General features: G+C 44.6%; 1 protein-coding gene across 4 annotated transcripts in view; it reads right to left on the minus strand.

Annotated features, from left to right (window-relative positions):
• Positions 1–8,770: 8,770 nt before the first annotated feature.
• The window catches only part of PRKG2 (protein kinase cGMP-dependent 2), a 60,988-nt gene continuing 51,804 nt past the window's right edge, over positions 8,771–17,954 (minus strand). For all 4 annotated transcript variants that reach the window (XM_066632077.1, XM_066632078.1, XM_066632076.1 and 1 more), the window contains 5 exons: positions 15,562–15,725; positions 14,339–14,461; positions 10,589–10,651; positions 10,317–10,383; positions 8,771–8,866 (listed from right to left, as the gene is read on the minus strand). In XM_066632077.1, coding sequence (XP_066488174.1) covers positions 8,771–8,866; positions 10,317–10,383; positions 10,589–10,651; positions 14,339–14,461; positions 15,562–15,725 — 513 coding nt within the window. The remainder of the gene's footprint in view (positions 8,867–10,316; positions 10,384–10,588; positions 10,652–14,338; positions 14,462–15,561; positions 15,726–17,954) is intronic.

Raw genomic sequence — 17,954 nt, forward strand, 5'->3', positions numbered from 1 at the left:
GCCCTTCTTAAGGGGGTAGCGTCCTGACCAAAAACATGCATGCTTGACCCAGGGGGGGTAGTGACTCCCAAGTTGGGAACCATTGGACTACAGCTTGCAGCAGTGGCCGTTCAGCTTCCCATGATGATTGTGCAACCACTCAGAAGCTGTAATGGAAGATCAGAAGATCATCAGGTGGATGCTGTGGTGTTGACAGCGATTCCATGTTTTGACAGCTGGTTGACAGCTCTGGGAAGGGCAGTGCTGGCTCCACAGCTGTAATCAATCAAGGCCAACGGAGACCTGGTTGGACACCTGAGCTTCATTTGACCTTGATGGGGCTTTGAATGAGCTAAGGAGGTAGCTCACAGCTGAGCTACATTTGCACTTAATGGGACACAAAGGATAAAAGGCAGCTTCAGAAGGCCCAAAGGAGCAGGATGCTGACCCAGAGGGAACCAGACCAAGAGGGCTACCTGACCCAGGCCTATAGGAGAAGGGGACTGCCAGGACTCTGCTGGAGGACATGGAAGACTGGGAAGACTGGACTGTGCTTTGGAGACCGGATTGGACTTGAATTGGAGGCTTCAGACCTTTACCCACTGAGTTAAGTGGAGTTTTGGGGAGGGAAAGCCTCTGGACAAGAGGACTTGCAGGGAGTGTCTGTGTTCATAGAAATAAATTTGGTTAGTTGCTATAGATAAGGAGTTCTGTGTTCATTCCTTTGCACACCACAGCGGTTGTTCTAGAGATAAAGAGGGTGTTAATTAGCCAAAAAGCGGGCATTAGAAGGGAGTTGAGATATTTGGATGGGACAAATTGGTGTAGTCGGTAGGCTTTGAAAATTAGGATGGGACAGAAGCTGGGCAGAGCATGTGTGCAATCATAGGAGAGGCTGAGCTGACAGGATGGGGTGCACTCTGCCTCCCCTGCCTGCATGCCCCTGGTAGACAATGTTCCTGGAGAAATGTGAAGCAGGTATCTGGCCTTTGATTGGCCCATCCATGAGGCCAGCTAAAGTGGTCACCTCAAGCAACAAATTGGGGGAGAGGGGGGTATCTCCATTCATCTACTTGCACACGGTGCTGCTCCTCTCACTCCCGGAAGCGTGGAAGAGAGAACTACACTTTGTCCACCTCTTCCTTTTCCAATGCAGGGAGTGGGAGGAACAGACACCAGGTAAGGGGTGAGGGCAGAATTTGGCACATGGCCTCAGGTGCCAGGAGGTCTTGGGCTAGTCCTGAGCCAGCCTTTAAGAGAAAGATTGCATTTTGCCACCTTATAAAAGATAGCAGGCTCAATTGGGGCACCTGAGATTCCTCTGCTGAATTTGGATGGTTGGGCAATCTGGTGACAGAAGATGCACCACACTTATCCCAGCGGTTTGCATCTCCCGCCCACATTCAGTTAAATGAGCATCTCTCTGGCAAAATCCTGTGTCTGAATGACCTGTGAGTGTGCTGTCAAGCACAACACTTTGTCCGCTTGGTGTTTACCCCAGAGGGAAGTTACACCTGCACTCCACACAGGCTCTGGGCTGGCTTTCATCTCACTTCCAGATGCCCTGCAAGGTGTTACTTTTGGATTGTAAAGCACATGTAGAGAATCCAATCTATTACTGTCTTTTGGTCCCCTGAACTGAGAGAAACCCCTATGGGCAAGCCACTTCCAGTCAAGAATCTGGGCTGGTTCTCACAAAACCAAAATAACGGTTTCCAAGTAACTGCTTTCCATCCCAAAGTCTAAACAGTTTGCATGGAAGAAAAACCTATTGAGTTCAGTGGGGGCACAACCGCAGCCCTATAATATTTTGGTGTAAGAACTGTCGTCCAGAATAGCTGTTCCTCATGTTTTCTTTACCCATTTCATTTTTTTCCTGTGCACAGAGCAGCTTACAAGGTTGTCTAAAACCTGCCATGTAAAACAGTTAAAACACAGAGACCAACCCTATCCTCTGCACCTTAGGCATGAAGCCAGTGGCATTGCTAATGGGGTGTGGGGGGTCCGGGCGGCACCAGGTGAGGTGCGTAGGGAGGATGACTCTACTACTGGCCAAAATGGTTAAAATCTTGGTACTTTTGAATAATACCATCATGTTATATATCAATCAATACGTAATTTCATGCAGGATGCAACTCAATAAAGTGTGTAGAAATATCTGCAGTCTATCAAAAGCTATGCCCAAAAAACCAGTGGGGGTTTGCCCCGCCCACTACATGGGAGGAGGTGCCTCATAGGGGGGATGCGCTGGCCACCTGCACCAGGTGACGCAAACCCGTTTAGTAAGTAAAAAAAAAGTAAAACTTTTACTTTTAAAAAATGAATAACACTTTTTAAAAATTTACCCCTCAGTAGGATATTCCGCCTTCTATGTGTCACCTTCGACCTCTGCTAGCTATGAAATCCAAGAACAGGAAAAGGGCAAGGTGGAAATGGATAGATTCCAGCATGCACTTGTGCTGCCAAAATCCATCTGCAAGGCTCCCCATGGCTTCAGAAGTGAAAGTGGAGCGATCGCGCTCCACTTCTGCTTTAGCGGAGACGGGGCGCGATCGCTCTGCTTTTGCTTTCACTTTCAAAGCTGCGGGGAGCCCTGCAGAAGGTCGTGCAGGGCTCCCCGCACCCCCGGGAGGCTGCAGGAGGCTTGGGTAAGTGGGCCAAAGCCCCTGCAGCCCCCTGAGCGGTGTGATCCTGGGGATCGAGCTGCTGCCTCCTCCCTGCCTCCAGGCTGCCTCCGCCCCTTAAGGCGAAAGCTGCCAGGGCCCGCAGGCTGGGGCGTTGCAACGCCCCAGTTTGAGAAGCCCTGGGTTAAGCCTTACTTTCAAAATTACAAAAAACTTCCAGTCATGTTGAAAGCTAGTACAGGGTGACCCCCCCCAAAAAACCAGAACCCACAAATCTTTGAATAAAATTGTTAATTTTAATTTTTCTTTTTTCTTTCAGGGTATACAAGTCGACTTTGTGCATGAAATATTGGAACAATAATCTTTCCCAATATGTCTTGGTCAATCAAGGGTTGTTGTATATTAAAGAATCTGGACCTTTGTAGGATTTAATAAAATTTTTATGGGTTCTGGGTTTTTTTGGGTCACCCTGTATGATAATCAATTTGATGACGTGAGGCTTTTTCTTCTGGGTAGCAGAACTGATCCAGAGAGCTCCAAAATTGGTATCCAAATACAATTCGGTCTTAATTATTCATATTATGCTTGAATTCTCAGTTGTATTCTCTGGAAATGTGACACATTTCTCAATAAAAATGTGGAGTCAAACTTCACATTATGTCCTGTTTTTTTCCCACATGTTCTGCAATGGCTGACTTCTCTATCTGCTTTAACCTTACATTTCTCCAATGTTCTAAAACATTAGTAGTTTTGGAATTTTATGGCCGGTATAGCCAGAGATTTTAACCATGAGTGCTTGGTTTTTCTGTTTGGCTTTTGGTGGGGGGAGTGATGGCTGCAGCGATATGTAGTCTTTTTTTTTTTTCCCCAGACAATTTTTACAACTGCTTTTTCAATTGTGGGTTTGGGCTTTCCTGATGTTACTTTTAATTATTGTTTTCACCTTACTTGATATTCTACTCTGTTTACTGTTTTATGTTATTGCACGCTACTGTGGGCACCCTAAGGATAGGAAAAGAAGGGTAGAAATGTTTTAAAATAACTTAACTTGGATGCTTAATTGGGACATGTTCTTCCAGAACAAAGTGCACTTTTACTACCCAGTTCTCACATGTACCAGGAAGCATGCAAAATATTCAGAACAGAAAGTGAGATCAGGGGAAAGGCTCTTAACCAAATGGCTCACTAATAAGGGTATAACGGATGAATTGAAAATGAGTTCTCTTTTAAAGAGGGAACATCCTCAAAAGCTGTCTGGCACTGATAAAAGTTTTCAGAGAGAGAAAGCAGCAGGGAGCCTGACTTTGAGATGGCAGTTTCATGCTAATGAAAAACAATGAGTTAAACGGTAGGAACGAATGGCCCATTGCTGAATAAGAAACCCAGTGGCACAGCTAGAGGGGGTGAAAAGCACTAAGGTTTGCAGGGAGTCTCACTGCAGCATGCAAGCAGCCCCTTCCCTTCAGAGCCATTCCAAATAGGGTGGTGGGGGGGGGAGAAAATGGAGGCAAAGGCAGGGAGGCGAATGCTTCCATTTAGTTCACCGCCCTCCCACCTGGAATGGCTCTTGCATTCCAGGGGAGGGGCTGCTTGCACGCTGCTGTGAAGCTCCCTGCAAAAGTTAGTGCTTTGCACCCCCTGTAGCTACACCACTTAAGAGGCCCAGTGGCCCATGTTGGTAACAGGAGCTCTCTCTGCATGGACAGAATTTAAATTTTACAAAAAAGAAGAAAGCTATCGCACTGCAAAATGTAAAAATTCTCACTCAACCATTCTCAATAGACATCTATAGCCTGGGTCACTGAATTTCTGCAACACAAGACTGCACTGATGACTTGTGGTCCAAGCTTTTCATGAGAGCAGACATGTGGGAAAGTGCTGCTTCCACATGTAGTCCTCCCATCGGGTCGTGCCCTGCTTTCTGGGTCATTGGTCTGGCTTTCACAAGGCTTACATTATACTTACTCTCTGTGAAAGCTCCTTGATGAGCTAATTACAGCACACCACCTTTCAAATTAAACATAGATGCAGAGGATTCAGCAGAGTAATGAAAGTCAAATGCCAACTTGCAATACACAAGGGGGCCAAAAAATACAAGGAGACCTGTGGAGGCTGCTGTGTAATAGATTTATTTGTGCACACAAATGAGCTATACAGCTGATTTGAAAAGGACAAAGGCTTTTGCCCCCCTCTATACACATCAGGAGCACTCTGAAATAAAACCTACCATCCTGCATTCTTTCTCATTTAAAAAATAGTCATATATGAAAATCACACATATATACAGATAAATTAAGGGGAAAGGGGTTTAAAAAATGTTTTACAGCTTTTACATTTTGATAGTACTAAAAATGGGACAAAATATAGATGACATTCGCTAAGAAGAAATAGTTTCTGGGGAGGACACACAATCTTTGGTATTGCTAACTGGTACCTGTCAGAGCTTGGGGGTTCCTTTATATATTTACCTTAGATACTCACGTGAAATTTTTGCCAAGTAATCAAGCTCAAATTCTCACTTAGCCTTATCTCTGGGTCAATCAGAGGGCAGAGCCTTTCAACCCTGAGAAGTTTCCTTTCTCAAGGGGCAGACAGGCAGTCACCAAGTTTCTCAAGCAGCAGGCAAGCTTAGAAGCAATTTGTTCCTACTGCAACTGGAACCTTCCATCCAAAGTTAACCTTTTATTCTCCTTCCTTCTGTTGCAGCCTGGTTCTGCTTGGCAAATGCTTGCAAAACAGGTCTGTTTTTTGAAACACCAGGATGGGTCCCTCCTTCCCAGGCTACAATTCAGTGCACCCTTACTTAAGAATAACACCCATGGAAAGCAGTGGGTCTACTTCTGAGTAAAAAGGGCTGCAAATATCTCATCTCTCTGCTGTGAATTGAATTGCACACTCCCAGTTATGTGTTATGGGTTGTATGTTGTACGTAGAGCTTCTGGCTTAACACACCAGATACCTTAAAGGTGGATTCGATTTCTGGTTCTCCTGCAGTGGTTCCCAACCTTTTTCACTTGCATATCCCTTGGCGGCCCATAAATTGTACGCTTCATATTAGCAAAATGTTTGTAATTGATAATACAAGCCCTCATCTCCTCTCTAGGAAAGCCCAGACTTCATGTATTTATCACAGTGTTTTTCTTTTCATCTGTTTGAAGAACAGAAGACTGCCTTTGCACTGTTTTACACCAGAAGTATGCTGAGAAATTCTGGGTGATGGATCACTTTCCATATTATGTTTCAGCTTTTTTACTGTGGTTTTCAATCACTGGTTCATACATGAATTGATGACCAAAAACTAGCTATTGGTGGGGCTTTCACAGCCAACTAGCTACCTCCCTTCCTGTCTTGCTCCTCCTTGCAAGGCATTCCTGTCTTGCAAGGCATTCTGGAGTATACCTGCCTTTTCCTACCATTATTCCATTCTTTTTCAAGTACCCCTAAAGGTCCTGTTGAGTGTCCCTGGGAGTACATGAATACCAGGTTGGGAACCACTGTTTTACTGGTATGTAGTTTACAGTGCACTTACTCTGATAGTGTTTACAAAAAGGTGGTGAAGACCAGAATTTAAAAAGAATAAAAATGTATCTTATGATCTTTTACTACGTTTTTAATAAATTAGAGACTACAGTTCTTAGGTAACAATTAGTGGTGGATTATTTTTCAGGATCTGGCCTTGAGTAAAATCAGACAAAACTATAGTCATACACCCCCCTAAGTATAACCCCCAACTTATCCAAGGGTCATAGAAAATTCCATGATTGTTGACTCAAAACCTGCCCTCTACTTATCTATGGGATCGACATAGGCGGGTATCTGTGGTAGATCAATGTATGCTGCTGCCTGACAATGAGTTAGACCATTTAGCCCAGTAATGTCTCTTCCCACGGCAGTGGGTCCTTCTGAGATCCGCCCCCTAAGGCCCTTTTAACTGAAGATACTAAAGAGTCTTAAACATGCAGATTTCATTTCCCAGGGCTCCTGACCTGTGAATTACTTCTGCAGCAATGCTCCATGTGTGACAGGAGATCTTCACAAGGCAAACCTCTCTTTTTGGCCTGGTTCAAATGTCATATTCCCAGTCACATTCTACTGTTTGTTCAATCAGGAACAAACAAGTTTGAACACTCCCTCCTCCCCTTGTGTACCCCAGATTCCATGGTTTGTTAAACCATTGTTTGCTGTAGTACTTGAACCAAGAAACTGTGGTTCGTGGTTTAAGCAAGGCTTGACCCTGGTTTGCATCCTTCATTTGCTTAAACCACTGTTTCTCAGGTCAGGCATCACAGTAAACTGAAGTTTAACAAACCTGGAAGTCTTATATGAAACCAGGCCACAGAAAATGGGAAGGAATTTTTAAGCTTGTCTCTTGTTCCTCATTTATACAAACGAGGGGGAGAAATGTGACATCTGAACTCAGCCCTTGCATCCAACCACAGTTGCTAGGCAACATCAGTAAACCATGAAGTAAAATATACTATCCAGCAAGAGCTCATTCCATCCCCACTGTATGATCCCCTTGGCTGTACTTTCATGGGTAAAAAATTATATGAAAGCCAGAAGCACTTTTGCTGTTTCACAGCATCTGAACTTCAGTGCTATGTATCTCCAAAATCCAGAGTCCCCTTCTTGGCTTGGATGAAAGGGTTATACCCTTCACTATCTTGGGGCTACTGACACTAGAACTATTGCATTAAAACCACAGCTTGATAATGGAAAACAAAAGTCTGCATTCTAATTCTTGTCAACCTATTAAAAGTCAAACCTCTTAAACTGGAAGACTCCATATTTTCTACAAAAAATAGACATGGTTTGTGCTTTTTAAAATTTCTTTCTATTAAAATATGGCCTTTCTATTTCTTTCTAGTAAAATATGCTTGGGTTCCTAACCCCTCACGTTTAGTTCCATTATAAGAAAAACCTAATAGAAGCAATCCAAGAATACTCTTTTTATTCTAAGCAAGGAACCATTAAGAAGGTCACAGTGCTTCCCATCACTAAGAGAAGGAGGTCGTAGATATACACACTACTTTATACTCCACATGTGATTACCCATCCAGGCACTGATCAGCCCTAAATGTGCTTAGCTTTAAGTAAAGTAGCTGTTATTAGGTGCTGTGCACAACAGGGAAGAAGCAGCTTTTTACATTGCAAAAAGCTTGCTGTAAAATCAAAAAAATCAGGGGGGAAAAAGATGAAGAGGTGTTTAACACAGTAAAAAGGCAACTAACACCAGTTTACCACTAAGTGTATGTTCATCATGAAGCCACAGTCAATGACAAACATACGTGTATTACACTTCTTTTAAAAACAAGTATTTGTTGTACTCATAATTCACATTTTTAGGTGTACACCTAAAAAGTCATTACGCGAGTGACAGTCATTACGTCTGTGTTACGAAGCACAGAAACAGATGGGATTTCAAAAATCTGTGTTCTGATCTCTGCTAAATGCCTAGCAAAAGAATAGAGGCCAGTAACTTGAAGACAAAAATGACCCAGGTGAAAATAATTCTTTTGTAGTAACTGAGTTTCTTGTTGAAAGTTTAATTTGCTGTTTTTGTATTACGATGTTCTGTGTTATCCATCTGCTTCCTCTCTACATGATCATGATAACATGTTTCTGTATGTGCCTTCACATAAACATATTTATAAGAAAGCAAAATTGCAGAAACGTGCCTCAAATTCCCAAGAGCAAACCATTTTTAAGGTGTGGGTTTTATTTCCTCTGCAAGATGGAAAAGAATAGGGACACATTGGCACCCACACAAGGCCAATCAGGACACTGCTTTGCTTCAGGATTTCCTTTGTTTTCATACATTTCTCACCTCAAGGGTCCAGACTTGCTTGCTGTAGCATTCTATGCATACATAGGAGTACACCAGAGCAGAGATGATGACGTAATGAATCCGTCACACACCTCTGTAAGAAGATGAATGAAGAAGTGGGTTTATCGTCCTTCAAAGGATACCTTGTTGTGACAAGCCTTTCGTGCTGTGAAGTTATAAAGCAAATTAGGGTGTGAGCCATATCTTACTGAATCTAAATGCAAACGTCCCATTGATCGGTATGCAGCTGGATTGGACTCTTAACAAGTATGTTCGCAACCAGAGCAGACAATCTGCGGTTTCTTCTAAGGGCAGAACTACGAGTGTAGCTCTTTTCCTCTCAGAAATCTTTATCCCAGCCTGACAGCTCATCAGGTGGGACTCCCTGTTCAGGTGGGTATCTGTCGAAATAGCTGTAATCCATGGGACCTGCAAGCTGAAACAGAGTAACAAGAGAAGGAAATTTAAGGAAAATCTTAAAGAGATGCTGGGCAAATAGCAGGTATGTTGGCATACAAGACTGTGGGCAGGTAGGTTTTGCATGACTTCCTAGGCACATCCCTAAAGCATGCTGGGACACATCCCCTGTAGAACCAAGTCTTATGAGCTCCAATTTAGCTGTAGGCTCTGTCTAGAATACCTTGTGACTTCAGATGAAGATGCTCACTGCAACATTAGCAGCAGCCATGGTGACCTTTGCCTTTATCCCTTGCTTCTTCTCTTTCCCAACCAAAACTCCACTTAAGCACAAGTCACTGAATTTGTGCACACTGATCTCTTATTCCCCTAGCTCAGGGGTGCCCAAACCCCAACCCTGGGGCCACTTGTGGCGCTCGAGGACTCCCAATCTGGCCCTCAGGGAACCCCCATTCTCCAATGAGTCTCTGGCCCTCCAAAAACTTGCTGGAGCCTGTGCTGGCCTGATGCAACTGCTCTCAGCATGACAGCCAACTGTTCAATCTCTTGTGTAAGCTGTGGGATGAGGGCTCCCTCCACTGCTTGCTGTTTCACATCTGTGATGCATCAGTGGCAGCAAAGGAAAGGCTGGCCTTGCTTTCTGCAAGGCCTTTTATAGGCATTGAGCTATTGCAAGACCTTCAGTCATTCATATAAGTTCTCTCTCTAATATATTCATTTATGTCAATTTATTCAAATTTGAAATGTAAATTAATTCTTTTTCCCCCACAGCCCTTGACACAATGTCAGAGAGATGATGTGACCCTCCTGCCAAAAAGTTTGGACACCCCTGCCCTAGCTGAATATTGGCCAAGGTTTTCACCAAGCGTGTCCCTAGCTGAATCCAACGTCCTCAAAACACTGCTATTCTAGTGTGCACTTGTCTGACCATGGAGCTCCCCATGGAACAGGCAGCAATGTATTATGAGAGATGGAGATCAGAGTGTGACTTATGGCCCAATCCTGTAAGGGCCTTCTGCTGCTGGACCTCGCATTCCAGCAACATAAGGTCCTTTACAGCTGTCGCAAAACACTTTGGAGCAGCTGGGAGTTGAAAGGCAGCACACCAGCAGCCCCTGAATGTCCCCCAGTCCTAGTAAGTCAGCACAGGGGGTAGAGTGAGGCAGGGAGGGGGAGAAATGGGAAGAAGACTGGGCAAAACGAGGTGAGGGTGGCAGCCTGGAAGGGGATGATATTCTGCCACCAATATTCTCGCCCCCTGCCAGCCTTGATCCACCTTCCCAAGTCTAGATGGCATGGGTCTAAATAGACCCATTTCAGCACTGGAGGCTTACCCCCAGGTAAGGGGAAAACGTTCCCTTAGCCCTGGATAAGGGACATTTGTGACACTTCGTGAAAGGGAGGCCTGTGCAGGCTCAACTCCCCTTTAGGATTGGGCTGTTAGAGTTCGAACATGCTGGACTCAGTACCTCTCTCTTTAAAGGCGACGTTAACTTCCGTGCTTTCAGGCCATCCCAGTTGAAACCGTTCAGCCACCTGATGAGAAAATTTAAGAACAAGAAGCTCAATGAAGCTGGCATCACAGTGGTTACAACCCTAAACTTAATCCTATGTGGGAAGGTGACTGATTTCACCCTTCCGTGTTTTAGTTTTCAGAGCACTCAGAGCAAAAGCAGGAGGCAAAGGTGCCAAGTTGTCCCCATCAGCACTGGTCTCTCTCTTCCTCTCACGGTCTCCTTACCTGTGCCTCTTAATATCATGTATTCCATTCTTCAGATTGCCTAATCGCTCAGTGGGGTTTTGTCTAAAAACAATACAAAGTAAACAATGCATCGTAAGAATATGCCATCATTTAAGAATATCATCATGATTACTTCGTCACTTCAAAGTTTTGGTCAAAACACTTCAAAACCCCAAACCCTCCAAAAATAGCTTGGGAAGCATATCACAGGGAATGCCTTGGTCTATTGAAGCCCATCTGCTTCAAAATTCCCCACTGTCTCACCTAGCAGGATGGCTAGGTTGATGAACCAGACAGGGCCTTCTTGGTGGTGGCTTAAACAGTCTACTTTTCAATGAGATGGTAGGCTCACGTCTGGGAGGTGCCACTTCAAACTGCAGGTGGTTACTCATGTAACAGATCTCTCCTCTATGACCTGCAGTGTGCAAGCCTATGCTTCTCCCTACCATGTTAATTTTCTTCGAGCATTGGGTTTTTTTTTGGAGGGGGGGGGCGTATGAAAGAGAATTGAATTCTGAGTCTGTCCCCCTACATTCTGAAATGGTCCAACCCAGGCCCGGATCTCGGTGACAATCAAGCTACAGCTGCACAAAGTGATTGGTTAGGCCCACCAAGGTCCAACTCTGCTGGTCATTTGAAAGGCCTGCAAATCACTGCAGTTTAGGGAATCATTTTGAGAGGATTGAAATGGATTGCTATTTATGTTGTTTTCTGAGAACTTCAGCAATTACACAGGCTATCATTTTGATACATTTTTAAATAGGTTTCATTTAAATATTTGTTGGAAAAATCTCTTCTGGCCCTTAAATCACTGGCTGACTTAGAGATAAATATACTCTGCAACACTCTGTGGTCTGTTCAACTACTGCAACATATTAAATATGTTTTAATACTTCAAGCACAACCTTAAAAGTCATATACTTTCCATCATGGTTGGCAACCTTCAGTCTCGAAAGACTATGGTATAAGCCTAAAGAACCCGGTATTCCCAGGTGGTCTCCCATCCAAGTACTAACCAGGCCTGACCCTGCTTAGCTTCCAAGATCAGACAAGATCAGGGATGTGCAGGGTAACAGTTGCTGACATTGGAGTTCAATGACTAACAACCTTCATTAACTGAGGGCGCAATCCTAACCCCTTATGTCAGTGCTTTCCAGCACTGACATAAGGGCAATGCAGCTCTGAGGTAAGGGAACAAACATTCCCATACTTTGAGGAGGCTTCTGTGAGTGACACCCAACTTCAGGATGCAGCACATGTCCCATTGGCACTGCTGTGCCAGTGCTGGAAAGCACTGACATAAGGGGTTAGGATTGCACCCTGGGTTTCCTACGTTTGCATTTTTTTTTTAAATGTGTGCTTTCTTCAGCTCCAGCACACAGAATGCGTACACGAACATGCTTACCTAGCCATGAGTCTGAAGAAACCCTTATAAGTAACTCTGAACCAGGGCAAAATGGTAAAAAGTCTAGGGTGATGCATCTTGACTGTGGAGGAGTGGCACTAGGTGCTTCTTGCACATCCTGAGTATTTCAGAATTTCTTATAGTCCAAGTGTAACCTTAAAATTGCTGCAGGCATGAACTTAATTATAAAAGCAAGAGATGAGGAGTAAAAACCCATGGAAGTGCTGATTCAACACATTCAGTGGGTGGATGTGTGGGAAACACCAAGAAATAAGGTACCCCATTAGCTTTCAGGCACGCTTTTGCTGAGTGGATCACCCTTGATCTTCCAGTCTGCCTAGTGGAATGTCACAGGGACCAGCATGTGATCTTATTTATTTGCCAGATGCAAGGGAGGGAACCAGGATGCAAGTCTCTTGTCATCTTGTGTGCTCCCTGAAGCATCTGGTGGGCCACTGTGAGATGCAGGAAGCCGGACTAGATGAGCCTTTGGCCTGATCCAGCAGGGCTTTTCTTATGTTCTCATTTATTATATTTTTGTCCTGCCTTTGTTCCATTACAGAAGTCAAGGAAGATGGAACTCTATATAGAGTTCCTGGTGGTCTCCCATCCAGGCACTGACCAGATGTAAACCTGCTTTGCTTCAGCAGGTAGTTGCTTCATGGGTCTTCAGAGTGTACAGATATGCCAAACAATTCTGAACAAACTTTCAGTGAGGACATGGCCTTGCACCTTCACCTCCAGTTAATTGCAAGTTGGCAGCTACTTCTCATCCGGCTACAAGTGTTTGCAGGATCAGTACCATCAAACTGTTTAACAGTCCTGTGCTTCATTGCTAAGTGCTCAGTTTTACATCAGTTGCCTAGCAACCAGGATGAAAGATTTAACATGAGTAGAGCAGTTGAAAGATAGGCCACTGTGGCAACCATTTTCAAGCACTGCGCTGTGGCACACTAGTGCACCGCGGAGGATCTGCAAGTGTGCCGTGGGAATTTGGGGGAAGGTCATTTGTTCGTAGGGCTACTGGAGGATGCAGGCCTCTGCTGTCAGTGCAGGGTGCCTTGTCAATTGTCAAAAAACTGATAGTGCGCCTTGACAATTTTAGTGCCTTTTCAGTGCACCGTGAGATGAAAAAGGTTGAAAATGGCTGCACTATAGGACAGGTAGTGGCTCTGTTACTGTCAACTAACACAGAGGGAGAAGAGTCAGACCAAATGGCGAGATTCAGTAGGCCTGGCACAGCCCACAGATTCCCCTGCCCTCCCACCGACAGGTGAAAGTTTACCCCATGCTCCACAGAGTGCAAGTGAGTTAGGGCCCAATCCTAGCCAGGTTTCAGCATGAGTGCAGCCACAATGCAGTCCTGAAGCAAGGGAACAAGTGTCCCCATACTTTGTGGAGGCTTCTATGGCTGCCTCCCCACCACAGGATGCAGCACATGCCCCATTGGCATGGCTGCACCGGCACTGGAAAATTGGATAGGATTGGGTCCTCAGGCTCTGGTTGTTTACTTCATCTTTGCATCTCCATAGTTCTGAACACCTCAAGAAAGCAAAGCAACTGAGCAGCAATAATATTGTTGGCAACCTTCAGTCTCGAAAGAATATGGTATCGCGCACTGAATGGTTGTTCTGGAACAGCGTCTAGTGTGGCTGAAAAGGCCGATTCGGGAGTGACAATCCCTTCCACACTGGGAGCAAGTGCAGTCTGTCCCTGGTTTGTCTCCCTGGCTATGGGCCTTCCTTCTTTGCCTCTGTGCCTCGGACTGTTGGCCAAGTGTCTCTTCAAACTGGGAAAGGCCATGCTGCACAGCCTGCCTCCAAGCGGGACACTCAGAGGCCAGGGTTTCCCACCTGTTGAGGTCCACTCCTAAGGCCTTCAGATCCCTCTTGCAGATGTCCTTGTATCGCAGCTGTGGTCTACCTGTAGGGCGCTTTCCTTGCACAAGTTCTCCATAGAGGAGATCCTTTGGAATCTGGCCATCATCCATTCTCACAACATGACCGAGCCAATGCAGGCTTCTCTGTTTCAGCAGTGCATACATGCACTATTGCATGCACATGCACTATTGCACATGCACATACATGCAGCAATAATAAAGCATCACAAAATGGTCCAGAAATAACAAAATATTGAGTCCCTGGTTCATGCTCAACATTCACTTAAAAATCAGTGTTACTGTTAATATGCCGAAAGCCTGTCTAAGCAGGAACACAACAGGGGTTTTGGTTTCTAAAAGATCAGGAGGGTATTTGACTGAAATTTAGCACTCTGGATGCCAGGCACCCCAACACAGCTGCTCAAGCATTCTTCTCGGGCCATCGCCGCCAAATTGCCCTCCTCACCTGCAGAGCCGCCGAATCAGATCTTCAGGCCGCTTTGTTATTAGTCTGGGAAAATCCAGCCTTTCAACACCTTTTAGAATCAAATTGTAGGTCATCATTTGATCAGCTCCAGAAAATGGAGGACTAGAGTGAATGTCAGGTTTTTCAGGAGTGAAAAAGAGGAAGAGAAGCAAAAAAAAAAAAAAAATGGTTAAATGGCAAGAGGAAAAAACTGGTAATGTCTGCATTGATCCTACAAGGGAGTCAGCACAGTGGGTCTGAACACAGTGGGTCTTTCGACTGTACTATTTTATCCCATTGTAAATAGCAGGGGCGTATGTTTGTGTTTGTGTCAATAAGCCCCACACAGTAGGCTAATTCTTTCCCGTGGTCTTGTTGAAAATTCTCCACCCACACAGACACACCTGCAATTTGCCTAGGAAAGAAGCAAGGGCTGATTCTCTCCTGGAGCCATCAGCAGCTTTGGGAAAGACAATTTCAACTGGAACTGTGATGCAAAAGTGTAAGCCCACAAGCACCTGCATGCTTGCCCCCCATGATCTGGGTTCTCTCCCCCACCCAATTTTTTGGTGCTCCCGTCGTTAAAAAATGAAGGATGAAACATCTGTTTAGAAGCACCCAACAGTTTGGCTACACAGAACTTTAAACTGCATTAGTTCTGAAACATGAACAGAGAGAATTGCCGTATAATGAATGATGCCCAATGCCTTCTAGTTCAGTGGCCAATAGTTAACCAAGATCTCAGGTCCAGATCTTTCCCAATTCTGCTACTGAGATCCTTCCCCCTGGAGATGCCAGCAAGGAGAAATATCAGCACTGCCATCTTAACCTTTGGCTGTTTCTCCAAATGGATCTGGGCCTTTCTGCCCTCACTGAAGAGAACCATCAACCCCTGTGGGGAGGCAGAATAGGTAGAGAGGACAAAGCCATCAGGGTGAGAAAAGAAAAAATAAGCTCTGTTGTTTTAATGATCGGCTATTTTCATCCATTTTATGTAAGCCACTCTGGGAGCCTCCTTGGCTAAGGAGTGGAATAAGTCTATTATAATAAATAGACCTGAGACTTTCTGCCTACAAAGCAAGTGTTCCATCCCTGAACTATGGTCCCTCCCTAACAGATAATGCTGAGGTAGAACAACCACCAACAATAAGCGATTTATGAATATGCAACTTATAAAAAAGACAAGCACTGGCAAAGCCTGGAATAAATTATTAGGCACTTACTTTCCTGTAAGCAGTTCATACACAAGTATTCCGAGAGACCAGAAGTCCACGCTGAAATCGTGTCCTTTGTTCAGAATTACTTCAGGAGCAACATATTCAGGAGTACCACAGAACGTCCAGGTCTTTTGTCCAGCTCCAATTTTCTTAGCAAACCCGAAATCAACCTCATGGGAAAGAGCAGATCAGACAGTGATATACGGGTCTGGCTATTCTTGGGTGCTTCCAGACAGAGGGGGATTCTGACATTATCCCTTGCTTTTATGATTGCTTTTAAGCTTCTTTTGCATCCAGAATTTCAACTTGCCCATGTACACTTTGACCAATATTGGGCTTTTCTCTCCCATACATCTTGCTAAACCTTGTCTTCCTCTTAAGTTAGGTGTTTCCTTCAAGTGTTTCTCCTGGATTCAAAATTGCTCCTGGACTCCCAGGTGGTGGCTGAGGCCAGGAGAGCCTTTGCTGAGCTTTGGTTGGTGCGCCAACTGTGGCCGCACTTGGATGGGGCAGACCTAGCCACGGTGATCCATGCCACAGTGAGGTCACGTCTAGACTACTGTAATGTGCTCCACGAGGGGCTGCTCTTTAGGATGGTTCGGAAACTGCAATTAGCGCAGAATGTGGCGGCCCATGTACTTGCAGGAGGTAGGCAGTTGGATTCTGTCAGGCTGCTGTTCCAGCAGCTGCACTGACTGCCCATTTGTTTTCAGGCCCAATTCAAGTTGCTGGTTTTGATCTACACAATCTATATGGCTGGGGGCCAAGGAATTTGAGAGACCACCTTCTCTCATAAAATCCAGCTCATCCTCTCTGGTAATTGGAGAGGGCCCTTTTAAAGGTGCTGCCACCCATAGAGGTGGGAGGGGAATACGGCAAGGAATACGGCCTTCTCCATGGTGGCACCAACTTTGTGGAATTCCCTCCCTCTTAGTTTACAAACTGCTCCCTCTTTGGAGGCTTTCCAGCGGGGCCTAAAAACATGTGTTTTTACTTTAGACTTTTCTGTTTTTTATATGGATACTTGGGGTTTTTTATGCTGATTAGTTTTATGGTGCTTTTAAAAAATTGTCTTCTTCTGGTTTTATCTGCATTTTATTGCTCTTGGCTCTTAATGTGTTGTTTTAAGTGCTCATGGGATTTTAGGAGTTTTTAATATATATATATATATATATATATATATATATATATATATATATATATATATATATATATATATATATATATATGTTTTTTATCATACTTGGAAGCCACTTTGAATGCCGTGAGGGAGATAAAGAAGGGCGTAAATTTGCAAGTAAGTTAGTAAGTGAGCAAGTAAATGTAAAGTTGAGATTACGGTGTTCTCTTCTCACAAATCATGCAACTTTCTCTTTGGTGAGTACCAAAACCGAGAGTCATACTCGTCTATGAGAAGAATGGCACACTTTGACCAAGTGGTTTTCATGACAGAGTCTGCTTAGCCCTCTTCCCCAAATGCATTTTTTTCTGATGCAAGTCCTATCTTTCATAATGTCACTTCCTGAAGGACAGCAGATTCATTGTCCTAATTCGTTCCATAAAACAAAGGCTCAAGAGATAGCCAGCCTCTTTCTCCTCTTGGCCTCCCCTGGTAAGTCTCATAGCTAGCTCTGTTCTGGTATGGTCAGATTTATCAAGAATGTACAAGAGGGCATACATGCAGTTTTTGCTGCAATTTCTCATTTAACAGGAGAATCACTATGAGGAAGGGTTTGAAGATTGTAGGCAGAGCCTAATCCACCCCTCCCCCCCAAAGGGATAAAGGGTGCAAACCAAACCAACTTTCCAGCACCGAGGTAAGGGCAATGCAACTCCAAGGTAAGGGAACAAACATTGCCTTACCTTGAGAATGCCTCTGTGACTGCCCCCAACTGCAAGTTGCAGCAGATGCACCATTGGCATAGCTATGCCAGTAAAGTTGATTAGGATTGCACCCAAAGTTCCTCTTCCACCTCCATCATTTCTTCCACACATGCCTCTTGCCTGGCACACTGTCCTCTGTATTTGACCAAGGGAAATCCACAGTTGCTGTTCTGATCTCTTTCCACATCACAATTTTGACCAGGCAAGTAATTACCCAGACCGCTCCCATGAATGAAAATTGTAATGCAGGAAGCAACTCTGAGATGGTAAACACATGTACAAAAAATGAATTTATATATACCCAATTACAGGTGGGTCCTCTGTATCTGTGGATTCTGCAACGGCTCTGTGGTCTTTTCCAGGCCACAGAATGCCTTATAGGGCATAAAAACAACACTTCTGGTTTCCTGAGGGTTTTTCCAAGGGGTTTTTTTTTTTGGCTGAAAAGGCCATTCTGAAGCCCACAGAGGCAGCAAGTGCTGGAGTGCAGTTCTGGTCCCTTTTGGAGGACTTAT

The sequence above is a fragment of the Tiliqua scincoides genome, chromosome 6 (genome assembly GCF_035046505.1).
Source record: "Tiliqua scincoides isolate rTilSci1 chromosome 6, rTilSci1.hap2, whole genome shotgun sequence".
Classification (NCBI taxonomy): domain Eukaryota; kingdom Metazoa; phylum Chordata; class Lepidosauria; order Squamata; family Scincidae; genus Tiliqua; species Tiliqua scincoides.